At 45.9% G+C, this 14,404-nt stretch overlaps 1 protein-coding gene across 1 annotated transcript; it reads left to right on the top strand.

The window, feature by feature from the left end:
* Positions 1–1,585: 1,585 nt before the first annotated feature.
* On the top strand, positions 1,586–5,477 carry LOC124685261 (probable inorganic phosphate transporter 1-4). Its single transcript, XM_047219595.1, has 2 exons — positions 1,586–1,721; positions 3,513–5,477. Exon 2 carries the CDS (start codon positions 3,571–3,573, stop codon positions 5,170–5,172), a length of 1,602 nt encoding a protein of 533 aa, XP_047075551.1. The 5' UTR covers positions 1,586–1,721; positions 3,513–3,570; the 3' UTR covers positions 5,173–5,477.
* The last annotated feature ends 8,927 nt before the right edge of the window (positions 5,478–14,404 follow it).

The following is a 14,404-nucleotide window of genomic DNA, read 5'->3' as shown; positions in this document are numbered from 1 at the left end:
AGAGTTATGTCGACCTTGGTGGTGTTGCGGACGATCTCCTGTTGGGAGAGCGCCAACTTGTCGAGCACGGCGTTGATGTCGGAGATGCGGGCGGCGTTGGTTGCCCCGCTTCCGCCGTCGCCTTATTGGCTTCCGCCGTCGCCGCAATCAGTTGCCGAAGATCGGCGACCGACAGCTCCGCCATCTCCACTCGGTCCGTGAGGTTCAATCGACCGGATCTCGTCGTCGTGACTCACTCGACTCCCGTCGGACCGATCTAGGGTACACCAAAGGTGTTTTGCGCGAATTCACAAGGAATCCACACCCGTCGTTCGGATTTATCAACAGAGAATCAGCGAATTCGCGATTTGGGAAAAAATTTCCGGGATCGAAACTGCTCTAGATACCACTTGCTATGTACTAGATCGCGGACCTCGCGTCACGCACAGGTATCAGGATCATAGTCTCGAATTCGATTACACTTTGGAAGAGTTTGTGCGGAAGAGGAGATCTAAGGAGGAAGGGAAGGAGCGAGTCTGCTCAGTACATTCAACGATCCTCTCTCGTGTCGATCCTCAGGCAGAGATAACGTGCTATGCCGTTGTGTCGTTAGCAGGCTGGGCTTGTTCTCCCTTGGGCCTTGCCTTGTGCTCCTGGGCCCGCCTGATGTCCCGTTAACGATGTCTCCTACGGTCTGGTGTCGTAGCAAAATTGGTCTATTTTCACCTGATGCATAGTTTCTCGGCGAAGTGTGATGCGTTCCGCATGCAATTCGCTCTTCTCAAGTGTGTGCAGATTGCAAGGCGCATTTGATGCATTTTTAATCTTGAGTTCTACAGTACCGACCCTTTTTTTTTTTGAAAAAGAACTCTCCAATGATGTACTTCCTCTGTCCGTATTAGGTGTCGCTGATTTGGTATAGTAGCGGCCTTTCCAAAAAATAATAACTTTCTAGTGATGTACTCCACCGGTTTGTCACTGATTTAATAAAAATTTATACTAAATCGTACGTGTAACAGAAGGAGAGGTTAAGATTGGTGTGTTCATAACCTCGGTACAGAGGCAAGGCCGTTGTATCTACAACATCCGTTTTAAATAAGTGTCTTAGTTTTATCTAAAAGATACTACAATTTAGTTGTAGATACATCTGTAAGTAAAGGAGTAGATACATCCGTTCTAAAAACTGAGACACTTAGTTTAGAATGAAGAAAATATCAAATATGCAAGGGAAGAAGTAGTTAAGATTGATGTGTTCATAATCTCAATACAAAGGCGCGGTCGTCGTACCTATCTTGAACCATTTGATATAGAGACGGGACAGGAGTTGAAGAGTGGACGCCGGTGACCGGAGGAGTGGACTCGAGAGCCTTATTAATTGGTAGCCGGGACCAAATTTCCGGCCACATACGGCGCCTAGGAAGCTACCTAGCTAGTCATCGTCGTCGTCGTCGTAGTTGACTGCTAATACAACGGGAATAGCGAGCGAATATTCCGGTATACGTGTACATGTGCCAATGTACTTCAACGACTCCTATCATACGCGATGTGGGCCATGTAGCTCCTCTACTTGCTCTCCTTCTCTTAAGATAAATAGAGGCTTCCCGCCAGCAAGCATCCTCATAGCAATCCGGAGTAGCATGATCATAGTCTTCTTCTTCCTCTAGCTCGCTGCAACTCCTAACAAAGCTCTTCTTCTCCATTGCTCCCTTCATGCAAGCTACTACTAGCTTTTCTCCCGCTTGGTGAGTCCTCAATAGACTTAATGTTTTATCTCTCAATATTTGACGTTTACTTTTGCAAATCTCCATGCAAATCATGATATTGATTTCAATAATTACCTGTTGGTGTATGCTTTGCGGCCGATCAACTTTCCTCTTTCGCGATAGGGTATATATGTGATAATTACTCATCAACTAGTCATGCGGTACTATTACTCACCATTTACCCACAAGACGGAAAGTGTTTTTGGCTCCGGAGCTGCGGTAAGGTCGTTATGTCTGAAATTCAAAAAACGTGATTTTATATCTCAAAAACCATTGTCTGGTATGTACAACCAAATTTACATCGAAATATCTTTATATGTGGTATATGAATAAAAAGGAGTCAATAGCATAAATCCGGTGCTCTCCCATTTTTTATTTTTCATATTTTTATTTATTTTTATTTTGGCCTGATATGTGGGACCTAGCTCCACATCAGCAAGTTCACTAATTGTGATGCCACCTCAGCCCTGGCAATGTGCCCCACCCGCAAGATCTACTGTCAATTCGTTTTAAATCGACGTTTAGCGCAGTCCGTAAAAAACCTGGCAAAATCTGGTGGTTTTTTGTTCCGCGAACGTAAAGTGGTGGTACATGGTAAATTTCACCATCAAAGTGGTGGTTTTATGTTATTGACTCAATAAAAAGACAAATATTTAAAGCAAAATAGACTCTTTTTTTTTTTGCCTTTTCCCAGCCACAATTTTGTGATCTCCGTGTAGCAAAAAAAAAATGTAATGTATTATTTAGCAAAATTGCGCAAACAGGTAGAGAACATGTGCATGTTGTATCCACAAAACTTATTTTTCAGAATCTTTTGAAATTTTAAATATCATTTTCAAATTTTTATAGATACCAAGTTCACCGAGGTCGGGAGAATTCACGCCAGGGGTCCCATTTGATTTGTACTAAATGGCATCACATGACGAGCCAGATGGCCAGGCAAATCCAAAAGAATCTTCCAAATTTAGCCTTTCTCTTTAGCTGTAGGAGTTTGTGTGAGTGGAGGCGGTATCCCAAACTAAAAAAGGCGCATGAGATCGACGAAACCTATGATTTTGATTTGCTCACCCATCCTCTCCTCATGTAACAAGTCGCATCTGTCCCCACCATCGCCAAGCATCACGGAACTGTTTCGCGAAAAAAGAAAAATAAAAAACATCACGGAACTCGATTTCCATGGAGCTTTTTTGTTTTCTTTTGGGAGGTCTTGACTACATTGTCACTGTCGCCTCCCCAACTAACGGAGACCTGCGTGTCTCCTTGATGGTGACACCTTTGTTTCCTCGTTTCACAACTTTTTTTAAAAAATTCTTTCCTCGTTTTACAACTAACCTCAATAATAACTGCACAAGATTTTTCTCACGATTGAATCGTATGCGTAAGAAACTACTCCCGGAACGAATACAAAAGAATATCCTCTCGGAATATTTTTAAGAGTGTGGAAATATTTTTAAGGCACTATTACTCGAAATTATGAATTGCATGCGATATTATGAATACAAAAGAATATCCTCCCGGGATATTTTCTATCTCAACCCAATGTAAACGAAAAAGAGCTGGCGCCTTTTAAACCTTGCCATTAAATCGGAACAAATACGCGTACTAGTAAACGGTTTATTCTCTTCTTCTTTCAAAGATGTAAACGGTTTATTCTCCATGAGCAGTCAACAACCTGGAGCCTATTTATCCTGCCTCTTAACTCACGGCTCGATCCATCGGGCTACCCCAAACAAAATCTCATCTTTAACCGACCCCTCGTCCTCTCAGCAGAAACCACCAGTAGGAGCTCTCGACCGATCTCGGGGACGACACCCGGCCGCCGGCAGCCATGGCGCGGGAGCAGCTGGAGGTGCTGTCGGCCCTGGACACGGCCAAGACGCAGTGGTACCACTTCACGGCGATCGTGATCGCCGGCATGGGCTTCTTCACCGACGCCTACGACCTCTTCTGCATCTCCCTCGTCACCAAGCTCCTCGGCCGCGTCTACTACTACCGCGCCGGCTCCCTCGACCCAGGCTCCCTGCCGCCCAACGTCGCCGCCGCCGTCAACGGGGTCGCCTTCTGCGGCACGCTCTCCGGCCAGCTCTTCTTCGGCTGGCTCGGCGACCGGATGGGACGCAAGAAGGTCTACGGCATGACCCTCATGTGCATGGTGCTCTGCTCCCTCGCGTCCGGGCTGTCCTTCGGGTCCACGCCCGCCAGCGTCATGGCCACGCTCTGCTTCTTCCGCTTCTGGCTCGGCTTCGGCATCGGCGGCGACTACCCGCTCTCCGCCACCATCATGTCCGAGTACGCCAACAAGAAGACCCGCGGCGCCTTCATCGCCGCGGTGTTCGCCATGCAGGGGTTCGGGATCCTCACGGGCGGGGTGGTCACGCTCATCGTCTCCGCCGCCTTCCGCGCCGCGTTCGACGCGCCCGCGTACCAGGACGGCGCCGTCGCATCCACCCCGCCTCAGGCCGACTACGTGTGGCGCATCATCCTCATGTTCGGCGCCATCCCGGCGCTGCTCACCTACTACTGGCGGATGAAGATGCCCGAGACGGCGCGCTACACGGCGCTCGTCGCCAAGAACGCCAAGCAGGCCGCCGCCGACATGTCCAAGGTCCTCCAGGTCGACATCGCCGCCGACTCCAAGGACCCCGCCGACGACGGCAGCCCGGACCGCAACTCGTTCGGCCTCTTCTCCAGCGAGTTCCTGCACCGCCACGGCCTCCACCTGCTCGGCACCGCCACCTGCTGGTTCCTCCTCGACATCGCCTTCTACTCGCAGAACCTCTTCCAGAAGGACATCTTCACGGCCATCCACTGGATTCCCAAGGCCAAGACCATGAGCGCCCTCGAGGAGGTGCACCGCATCGCGCGCGCGCAGACCCTCATCGCGCTCTGCGGCACGGTCCCGGGGTACTGGTTCACGGTGGCGCTCATCGACCGGATCGGCCGCTTCTGGATCCAGCTCGGCGGCTTCTTCTTCATGGCCGTCTTCATGCTGGGCCTCGCCTTCCCGTACCACCACTGGACCACACCGGGCAACCACATCGGCTTCGTCGTCCTCTACGGCCTCACCTTCTTCTTCGCCAACTTCGGGCCCAACTCCACCACCTTCATCGTCCCCGCCGAGATATTCCCGGCCAGGCTCCGCTCCACGTGCCACGGCATCTCCGCCGCGGCCGGCAAGCTCGGCGCCATCATCGGCTCCTTCGGGTTCCTCTACCTCGCGCAGAACCAGGATCAGAAGCTCGTGGACCATGGCTACAAGGCCGGGATCGGGGTCAGGAACTCGCTATTCATCCTCGCGGCCTGCAACTTCCTCGGGATGGGCTTCACCTTCCTCGCGCCCGAGTCCAACGGCATCTCGCTCGAGGAGCTCTCCGGCGAGAACGACGACGAGACGACGGCGCCGGCGCACGCCAGGACGGTGCCCGTGTGATCAGAGAAGATCACTTCGGAATCAGTTGCGTATCTGTTCGGATGGATGGTTGTATCGGCGGGCTACACGTGTACGCGTACACGTAGGAGTCCAACGAAGGTTACAATAATTTTCCATGTTAATTAAGCTAGAGTCGGTAATAGCCCATCAAGATGCGATGGATCCATGCTGCCAGTCTATACTCTATAGTAGTAGTAGTACACTTGTGTTAGACAGAATGAGTTGAGTGGGTGGTGATATGTTTACAGTCAAGGACGTGATTTTGTATCGACATGAAGAACAAATATATTACTCCCAGATCTACCCGACCCGGAGGATTGGAACCTGGGTACGCGCGCACCCATTTACGAAAAGTTCAAAAAAATGCTATTTAAAAGTTTCCAAAAAATGTGAAGTAAAATTTTGCATGTACATATTATATTGATACTTACTCGTGTGAGTTTTCACGAAAAATTACCATTGTGTGTGGCCTGTATAAAAATGACAAAATGTCCAAATGAGAATAGTGAACAGGAATTTGTACTATTCACAGGAATAGGAATTTGCATTTTGTCATTTTTGTGTAGGTCACACACAATGGTATTTTTCCGTGAAAACACACATGAGTAAGTATCAACATAATATCTACATGCAAAAATTTACTTCACATTTTTTGAAAACTTTTAAATAGCAATTTTTTGAACTTTTCGTAAATGGGTGCGCGCGCACCCAGGTTCCATTCACCATTTTCGCAGATCTACCTACCTATCTTCCGACTATGATTTTTTTAAAATTTTTTGCTGCATGTCATCTCTCATTGCAAGTAATAAAATATATAAATAATACATTGGACCATCTAACGATGACTACAAGCACTACAATACGATGCCATGGTCATCCTTCTATCACTGGAGCCGGTTAAACCTTGGCGTACTAGAGCTGGTTGTATTAAACAGAAGTGAAGTCATCTTGCTAAGAGTTTAAAGGACAAGGTTGTATTAAACAGAAGTGAAGTTATCTTGCTAAGAGTTTAAAGGATCAACACACCGGAGCAACAATCATCATAAGATTTGTCGGACACACAACTCCATGTACCATTCGTTGACGCTAGACACACACCAGTGGAGCGAGGATAGGACGGTAGGAACCTTATGTTGATTTTAGGATGTTGCCGCCGTCTCACCATTTCAAAGAAAACACTAAAACTGCAAAAAAAAAAAACTTCATCTGGGCTGGGACGAGGCCGAGCACGCCAACGAGCACCATCTGCTTGTCAATTAGAAAATGGTGTCCAAACCAAAGGCGTCCAACGGCCTCATAATGCCTAATCTAGAAAGACAAGGTCATGCTCTTAGGCTGCGTTGGCCTTGGCTTCAGTGGGCGGACCTTCAGCTCTCTTGGGTGGGCTCCAAGCTGCTCCATGAAGAAGCATACATGGCCCTTTTCAGAGTCTCCACAAAGATGCCTCCCGGCAATGGGGAATCGACATATTTTTGGCATGAGAGTTGGTGTGATTGTGGCCCCCTTTTGTCTATGGGCATCGAACCTCTTCAAAATCTCGTTGCCAGGGAAAACCGTTGCGTCGCAAGATGATACATGGATTATTTCCATCGCCATACTTACCATGCATGTACAACTTTCATAGTATATTGAGATATGGGACATCGTGACGACCTACTAGTCGACCCCTGATCTTCCGGACTACATCGCCTGGTCTTTGACCTTGAATGGGCCCTATTGCGTCATCTCGCATATCATGTTCAATTCCTTGGTAGCCACCGCAGCACCGCCTCGAAGATCCGGAACACCCACATCGAGCCTAAACGCAAGCTCTCCGCTTGGCCCAAACTTCATGGGAAACTGTTGATGGTTGACGTGCTCGCCATTAGAGGATGGCTCCATGATCCTATTTGGCCCCTTTGCTCTATGCCCCGAAAACGGCAAGCCACCTCTGCAAAGACTTCCCTTTCACCTCCGCGATTTGGAATCATGTCCAATCATGGGACAACCAGAGTGCTAGAGCCCCCGGCCATAATTTCCCCACCATCCCCGAGGGTTGGGATGACCTCTTTGCTGGAAAGCCGATAAAAGAGTGATGAAGCACAAATGGTTGGCTCATATACGTTCTCGAGAATGCATGGAACGAACGGAACCGTAGAATCTTCACTGGATGGCTTCTAACCTACCTGGGGACTGGAGGTCGCTTCTATTGCTAGAGAGGACATTCTTCAAAGATAACACACTTTCGTTGTGTCCGCACTGCAATCCCGGCCAAGCCAGACTCGGTTTTTTCCTTTCTCTTTTAATTTGTTTGCGTGCTTTATATCATATTCCCTCCCTAATATAAACATGCCATTCTTGTGCAGTGTTCGTGATTTTTCCTCTTCTATATGAAAAGCTAGTCCTCCTGCCGATTGCTCAAAAAAAAAGTTAACAGCAAAAAAACAAGGATAAAATCCCTCTTGCTAGAGAGGGGTAGTTCGCCGCAGCTCCAACACTCCGAAGGGCCGCCGGAAGCACAACAGACCAACGGCGTTGCCAACGAGAGGAGTGGAAAACCTAGATCGTCTCCTCTCTCTCTCTCTCTCCCTATAGGGCTGTATTGGTCCGTACGTCATCTCTATCACTGTCGAGCATAGTTTTAAAAATCAGACTGATTAGGCGCACAAGATATTATATATATTGTTTTTTTTCCTACATGCACATGTGTCGTGTATACAGCTGATACATGAAAACAAAAGAGAAAAAAATCTATCGATGCGGAGGCCCGGATCGTTCCCCTTTTCTTAAAAAAATGAACATTGGAGCTCGCCTTTTCTACATCGATCACAAGATATATAGACTGGTCTCTGCTGTCAAAGAAAAAAAAGATGGACTGGTCTCGTGGCGGACGGATCACGGGAAATTCGAGAGTGAGAGTGAGAGAGACCGATGATGTTTGAAAAATCACGGGAGCTGCTCGATTTCCTCCCTGCCGCTCTGCTGCCACACAAGGAACGGAACAGCGTACTAGCTGCGACGCTGCTGACAAGTGACTGCCTACTACTGAGCGAAACGTATCGGAGAAAAAACGAGCTGAATATACTAACCAGATCGTGATAGCTTCTCTCTCTCTCTCTCTCTCTCTCTCTCTCTCAAAAACAAAAGATCGTAATAGCTAGGATCAGAATTTCCGAATGGAAGGACGAACCACTGGTTGGCGAGGCCTAGACTAATTGCGCGACGTATCAGCGGCGGATCGGCCGGAGTCCACATGCACTTGCCCATCACACCGGGGTACGACGGCGACGCCGGCTTGTCGGCCTACCAATGTTGAACACTTGAATTACAGCTCCATCGGCTGCTGCTGCTGCTGCCGGCGGCCGGTCAAACTCACACACATTGCTCCCTCTCTGTCTTTCTCGTGCTGAGCTGGGCTGATGCGTGCGTGACTGGGCTACACTGGAGTAGTACGATGATGGCTCAGTCAGGTACAGTACTGGTACACAAGTTGCCGACTGGCCACAGCCGCATAAATACATGAGAGAAACAACCGAGTGAGTCCATCAGATATGTACCGCAGATATGTACTGTGTATTAGTAGTCGTTGATTTAGTGCAACTTCAGCAACGGAAGGAAAATTACGTGCTCTCACTTGTAAATAATCTAGTAGCAGTACAATTCACTCGGCTACTAAAGACCGTGAACTCTCTCTAGTCTGGATATACTAGCACTGAACAAACACAATCGATTTCTCTAGCAAGCATAAAAGTACTGCTGCATCTGCATGCCAAGAACCGAGAGGTGCAGATGTGGTCAACTTGCTTGCCACCTGTGTAAACAGGGTAGGGCTTAACTCTGCTTCCTGTACACGCGTGCACTTGTGCCCTGTGGTCAACCCTTTTTTTTTTGTACAAACAATAACATACCGAGTAATATCTTTACTATTAAATGTGAGTTGGTCGTTTGACACTCAACGCACTTTGGTGGTCGTCATTGAAAAGATCCTGGCCATCCAATCAATCTCACGGTCTGTGTTTCGTCCGATCTAATTAGGAAACAATCTCACGCGCGATATCAATCTGTTGGCACAAGCATTAAAATACTTGCCGAAAAATCATTTAACGCTTCACCAATCTCCACCGTACATTATGAAAAATGTTTTAACGGGCATTCAACACATTTGCACGGTACAATTGCTCTAAAAACGCTAACTAAACATTGAAGGAATTGACACCGTTCGATTGGACTGTGCCAGTTTAGGAAGGAAGCAATCAGGAAATCGAGCGCACTATTCTCTACCCAAACACTAATATCCCTACCAAATTGCCGCTCTCTTTCCTACGGTAGCAAACATATATTTGATTTCTTTCCTTGTTAGCTGTAATCTAGCTTCCAAATTCATTAGAAAAATCCATCTGATTTATATATTTGATTTCTTTCCTTGTTAGCTGTAATCTAGCTTCCAAATTCATTAGAAAAATCCATCTGATTTCCATTGCATCTCCAACCAACACGTTCGACTCTTCAGTCTCCCACGATGGCTCGACGCTGCTAGCGACTGGTGGCGGCTGCAATGGTACCCTCCCCCTTCATCTTTCTCTCCATGTGCAGGCCTCCCTCCTCGCTCTACCTCGGTGCACAACGCAAGGTTCATCCCTCATCTATCTCTCCGTGCGACAGGGAAAGACGATCTAACCTGCGCCCACGGCTTGGACTGGTACACGTCGGCTGGGAGCCGGATGCGCAGCACACGGGCACTGGCCTCCTTTATACTCACGCTCTTTGTCTCTTCATCCCTCTCTCTATCCTATCTCTTACCGGAATGCCTCTCATATTTGCAGATCCCGTGGTTGATGTCTACGGGAGCTTCTATTCTTGTAGACAGTGTTGGGCCTCCAAGAGCAGAGGTTTGTAGAACAGCAGCAAGTTTCCCTTAAGTGACTCACCCAAGGTTTATCGAACTCAGGGAGGAAGAAGTCAAAGATATCCCTCTCAAGCAACCCTGCAACCACAAAGCAAGAAGTCTCTTGTGTCCCCAACACACCTAATAGGTGCACTAGTTCGGCGAAGAGATAGTGAAATACAGGTGGTATGAATATATATGAGCAGTAGCAACGGTGCCAGAAAATAGCTTGCTGGCGTGTAGTTGATGGTGGTAGTATTGCAGCAGTAGTAACACAGTAAAAACAGTAAACAAGCAGCGATAGCAGTATTTAGGAACAAGGCCTAGGGATCTGATGAAGCACGAACTAGAGAACGGTAGAATTCGTGCGAAAAGGCGGCCCGATCTTTCACGGTACTCAAAGAAATAGCAAGAACTCGATGAACAATCGCCGTAATAGCAGCAGTATACGTAGTAGTAGTAAATCGGATCTTCGGATCAAGAAAATTACAAGAAGGCCGAAGAACAAAACTCGAGCAAGAGATCGATAAGATCAATCCCACGCACAGCAGCAACAATTCCCTCAAGGATAAGCAGAAAACACATGTATTTTGGTGCCTCCCGACATGAGGCTTTTCTCTGTATATTTCTTAATCTCACAAAATATTCGACCCCCTATTACATTGCCATATGGCCTTTATTTAAAGGGCACGCAGACCCCAAACCGACTTAAAACACTTCAATATTTCCTACCAGATCCTGACTCTTAGTTTTAAGGAATAACAAACTACGTAAGAAAAGTTTAACTAACAAAGACAAAACGTGTAGATGCAGGAAAGCTATTTCTGTATGGACACATAGACTCTGACGCAAATAAAATATCTCACGATGCATGCTTGAAACATAACAAGCTTTAGACTGTACTAGGTATCATTTTTTATGCAATGCATATAGGAAGCGAGCCAATATTAATCCATCTTGGAGGCGTCCTGAAGTTTGGCTTGATCTCCATCGGCTTGGGATCAGACGACGGAATACGAAGCTGTATTTTACCGATCATAAGATACTCCTCTAGCTTAGATTTGACTGTTGGTTCTGTCACCAGTATTTTCTCATGAACTGATTTTACACGAGTAATTTCCTGATGCGAACAAATGGCGTTGATGGCCACATCAGGATCATACTTTCACTAGTGGACAATCTCAACATTGATCACATAACAGAATAGATAAATGCATACTCTACACTTTTATTGGATGATGAACACATTGCGTAGGATTACACGAACCCTCAATGCCGGAGTTAACAAGCTCCACAATAATGCTCATATTTTAGTAACCTTTAGTGTAAGATAGATCAAAAGACTAAACCAAGTACTAGCCTAGCATGCACACTGTCACCTTCATGCATATGTAGGAGGAATAGATCACATCAATATTATCATAGCAATAGTTAACTTCATAATCTACAAGAGATCATAATCATAGCATAAACCAAGTACTAACACGGTGCACACACTCGTCACCTTTACACACGTGCGGGAGGAATAGAACTACTTTAATAACTTTGCTAGAGTAGCACATAGATAAATTGTGATACAAACACATTGCAATCATAAAGAGATATAAATAAGCACCTCACTATGCCATTCATCGGTGAATAAGTATTCTGTGAAATATAGCCTAAGAGACCCACATGGTGCACACACTTGTCACCTTTACACACGTGGGACAAGGAGTCTCCGGAGATCACATAGGTAAAACTCACTTGACTAGCATAATGACATCTAGATTACAAGCATCATCATATGAATCTCAATCATGTAAGGCAGCTCATGAGATTATTGTATTGAAGCACATAGGAGAGAGATGAACCACATAGCTACCGGTACAGCCCCGAGCCTCGATGGAGAACTACTCCCTCCTCATGGGAGCAGCAGCGGTGATGAAGATGGCGGTGGAGATGGCAGCGGTGTCGATGGAGAAGCCTTCAGGGGGCACTTCCCCGCTCCGGCAGGGTGCCGGAACAGAGACTCCTGTCCCCCAGATCTTGGCTTCGCGATGGCGGCGGCTCTGGAAGATTTTCCGTATCGTGGTTTTTCGCCTCAGGGTTTTCGCGATGGAGGCTTTAAATAGGCGGAAGGGCAGCCTCGGAGGGGGCCTGGGGGGCCCACACCATAGGGCGGCGCGGCCCCCTCTGGCCGCGCCAGGGTGTGGTGTGGGGCCCCCGTGGCTTCCCTCCGGCGGCTCTCGGGTGTTCTGGATGGTTCCGGGAAAAATAGGAACCCGGGTCTTGATTTCGTCCGATTCCGAGAATATTTCGTTACTAGGATTTCTGAAACCAAAAACAGCGAGAAAACAGGAACCGGCACTTCGGCATCTTGTTAATAGGTTAGTTCCAGAAAACGCACGAATATGACATAAAGTGTGCATAAAACATGTAGATAACATCAATAATGTGGCATGGAACATAAGAAATTATCGATACGTCGGAGACGTATCAGCATCCCCAAGCTTAGTTCTGCTCGTCCCGAGCAGGTAAAACGATAACAAAGATAATTTCTGAAGTGACATGCCATCATAACCTTGATCATACTGTTTGTAAACATATGTAGTGGATGCAGCGATCAAAAACAATGGTAATGACATGAGTAAACAAGTGAATCATAAAGCAAAGACTTTTCATGAATAGTACTTCAAGACAAGTATTAATAAGTCTTGCATAAGAGTTAACTCATAAAACAATAAATCAAAGTAAAGGTATTGAAGCAACACAAAGGAAGATTAAGTTTCAGCGGTTGCTTTCAACTTGTAACATGTATATCTCATGGACAATTGTCAACATAGAGTAATATAACAAGTACAATATGCAAGTATGTAGGAATCAATGCACATTTCACACAAGTGTTTGCTTCTTGAGGTGGAGAGAGATATGTGAACTGACTCAACATAAAAGTAAAGAGAATGGTCCTTCAAAGAGGAAAGAATCGATTGCTATATTTGTGCTAGAGCTTTTATTTTGAAAACATGAAACAATTTTGTCAACGGTAGTAATAAAGCATATGAGTTATGAAAATTATATCTTACAAGTTGCAAGCCTCATGCATAGTATACTAATAGTGCCCGCACCTTGTCCTAATTAGCTTGGACTACCGGATCTTTGCAATGCACATGTTTTAACCAAGTGTCACAATGGGGTACCTCCATGCTGCCTGTACAAAGGTCTAAGGAGAAAGCTCGCATTTTGAATTTCTCGCTTTTGATTATTCTCAACTTAGACATCCATACCGGGACAACATGGACAACAGATAATGGACTCCTCTTTAATGCATAACCATGTGGCAACAATTATTATTCTCATATGAGATTGAGGATGAATGTCCAAAACTGAAACTTCCACCATGAATCATGGCTTTAGTTAGCGGCCCAAAGTTCTTCTCTAACAATATGCATGCTCCAACCATAAAGGTGGTAGATCTCTCTTACTTCAGACAAGACGGACATGCATAGCAACTCACATGATATTCAACAAAGAATAGTTGATGGCGTCCCCGAAACATGGTTATCGCACAACAAGCAACTTAATAAGAGATAAAGTGCATAAGTACATATTCAATACCACAATAGTTTTTAGGCTATTTGTCCCATGAGCTATATATTGCAAAGGTGAATGATGGAATTTTAAAGGTAGCACTCAAGCAATTTACTTTGAAATGACGGATAAATACCATGTAGTAGGTAGGTATGGTGGACAGAAATGGCATAGTGGTTGGCTCAAGGATTTTGGATGCATGAGAAGTATTCCCTCTCGATACAAGGTTTAGGCTAGCAAGGTTATTTGAAACAAACACAAGGATGAACGGTACAACAAAACTCACATAAAAGACATATTGTAAACATTATAAGACTCCATACCGTCTTCCTTGTTGTTCAAAACTCAATACTAGATGTTATCTAGACTCTAGAGAAACCAAATATGCAAACCAAATTAGCAAGCTCTAAGTATTTCTTCATTAATGGGTGCAAAGTATATGATGCAAGAGCTTAAACATGAGCACGACAATTTCCAAGTATCAAATTATCCAAGACATTTTAGAATTACTACATGTAGCATTTCCCAATTCCAACCATATAACAATTTAACGAAGAAGAAACTTCGCCATGAATACTATGAGTAGAGCCTAAGGACATACTTGTCCATATGCTACAGCGGAGCGTGTCTCTCTCCCACAAAGTGAATGCTAGGATCCATTTTATTCAAATAAAACAAAAACAAAAACAAACCGACGCTCCAAGCAAAGTACATAAGATGTGACGGAATAAAAATATAGTTTCAGGGGAGGAACCTGATAATGTTGTCGATGAAGAAGGGGATGCCCTGGGCATCCCC

The sequence above is a fragment of the Lolium rigidum genome, chromosome 1 (assembly GCF_022539505.1).
Source record: "Lolium rigidum isolate FL_2022 chromosome 1, APGP_CSIRO_Lrig_0.1, whole genome shotgun sequence".
Classification (NCBI taxonomy): Eukaryota; Viridiplantae; Streptophyta; class Magnoliopsida; order Poales; family Poaceae; genus Lolium; species Lolium rigidum.
The sequence above is the reverse complement of the archived record's forward strand: the minus strand, read 5'-3'. Positions and strand labels throughout refer to the sequence as shown.

What these genes read in the sequence shown, in the direction of transcription:
- LOC124685261 (XM_047219595.1), top strand. Translation starts at nt 3,571, where the DNA reads ATGGCGCGGGAGCAGCTGGAGGTGCTGTCGGCCCTGGACACGGCCAAG.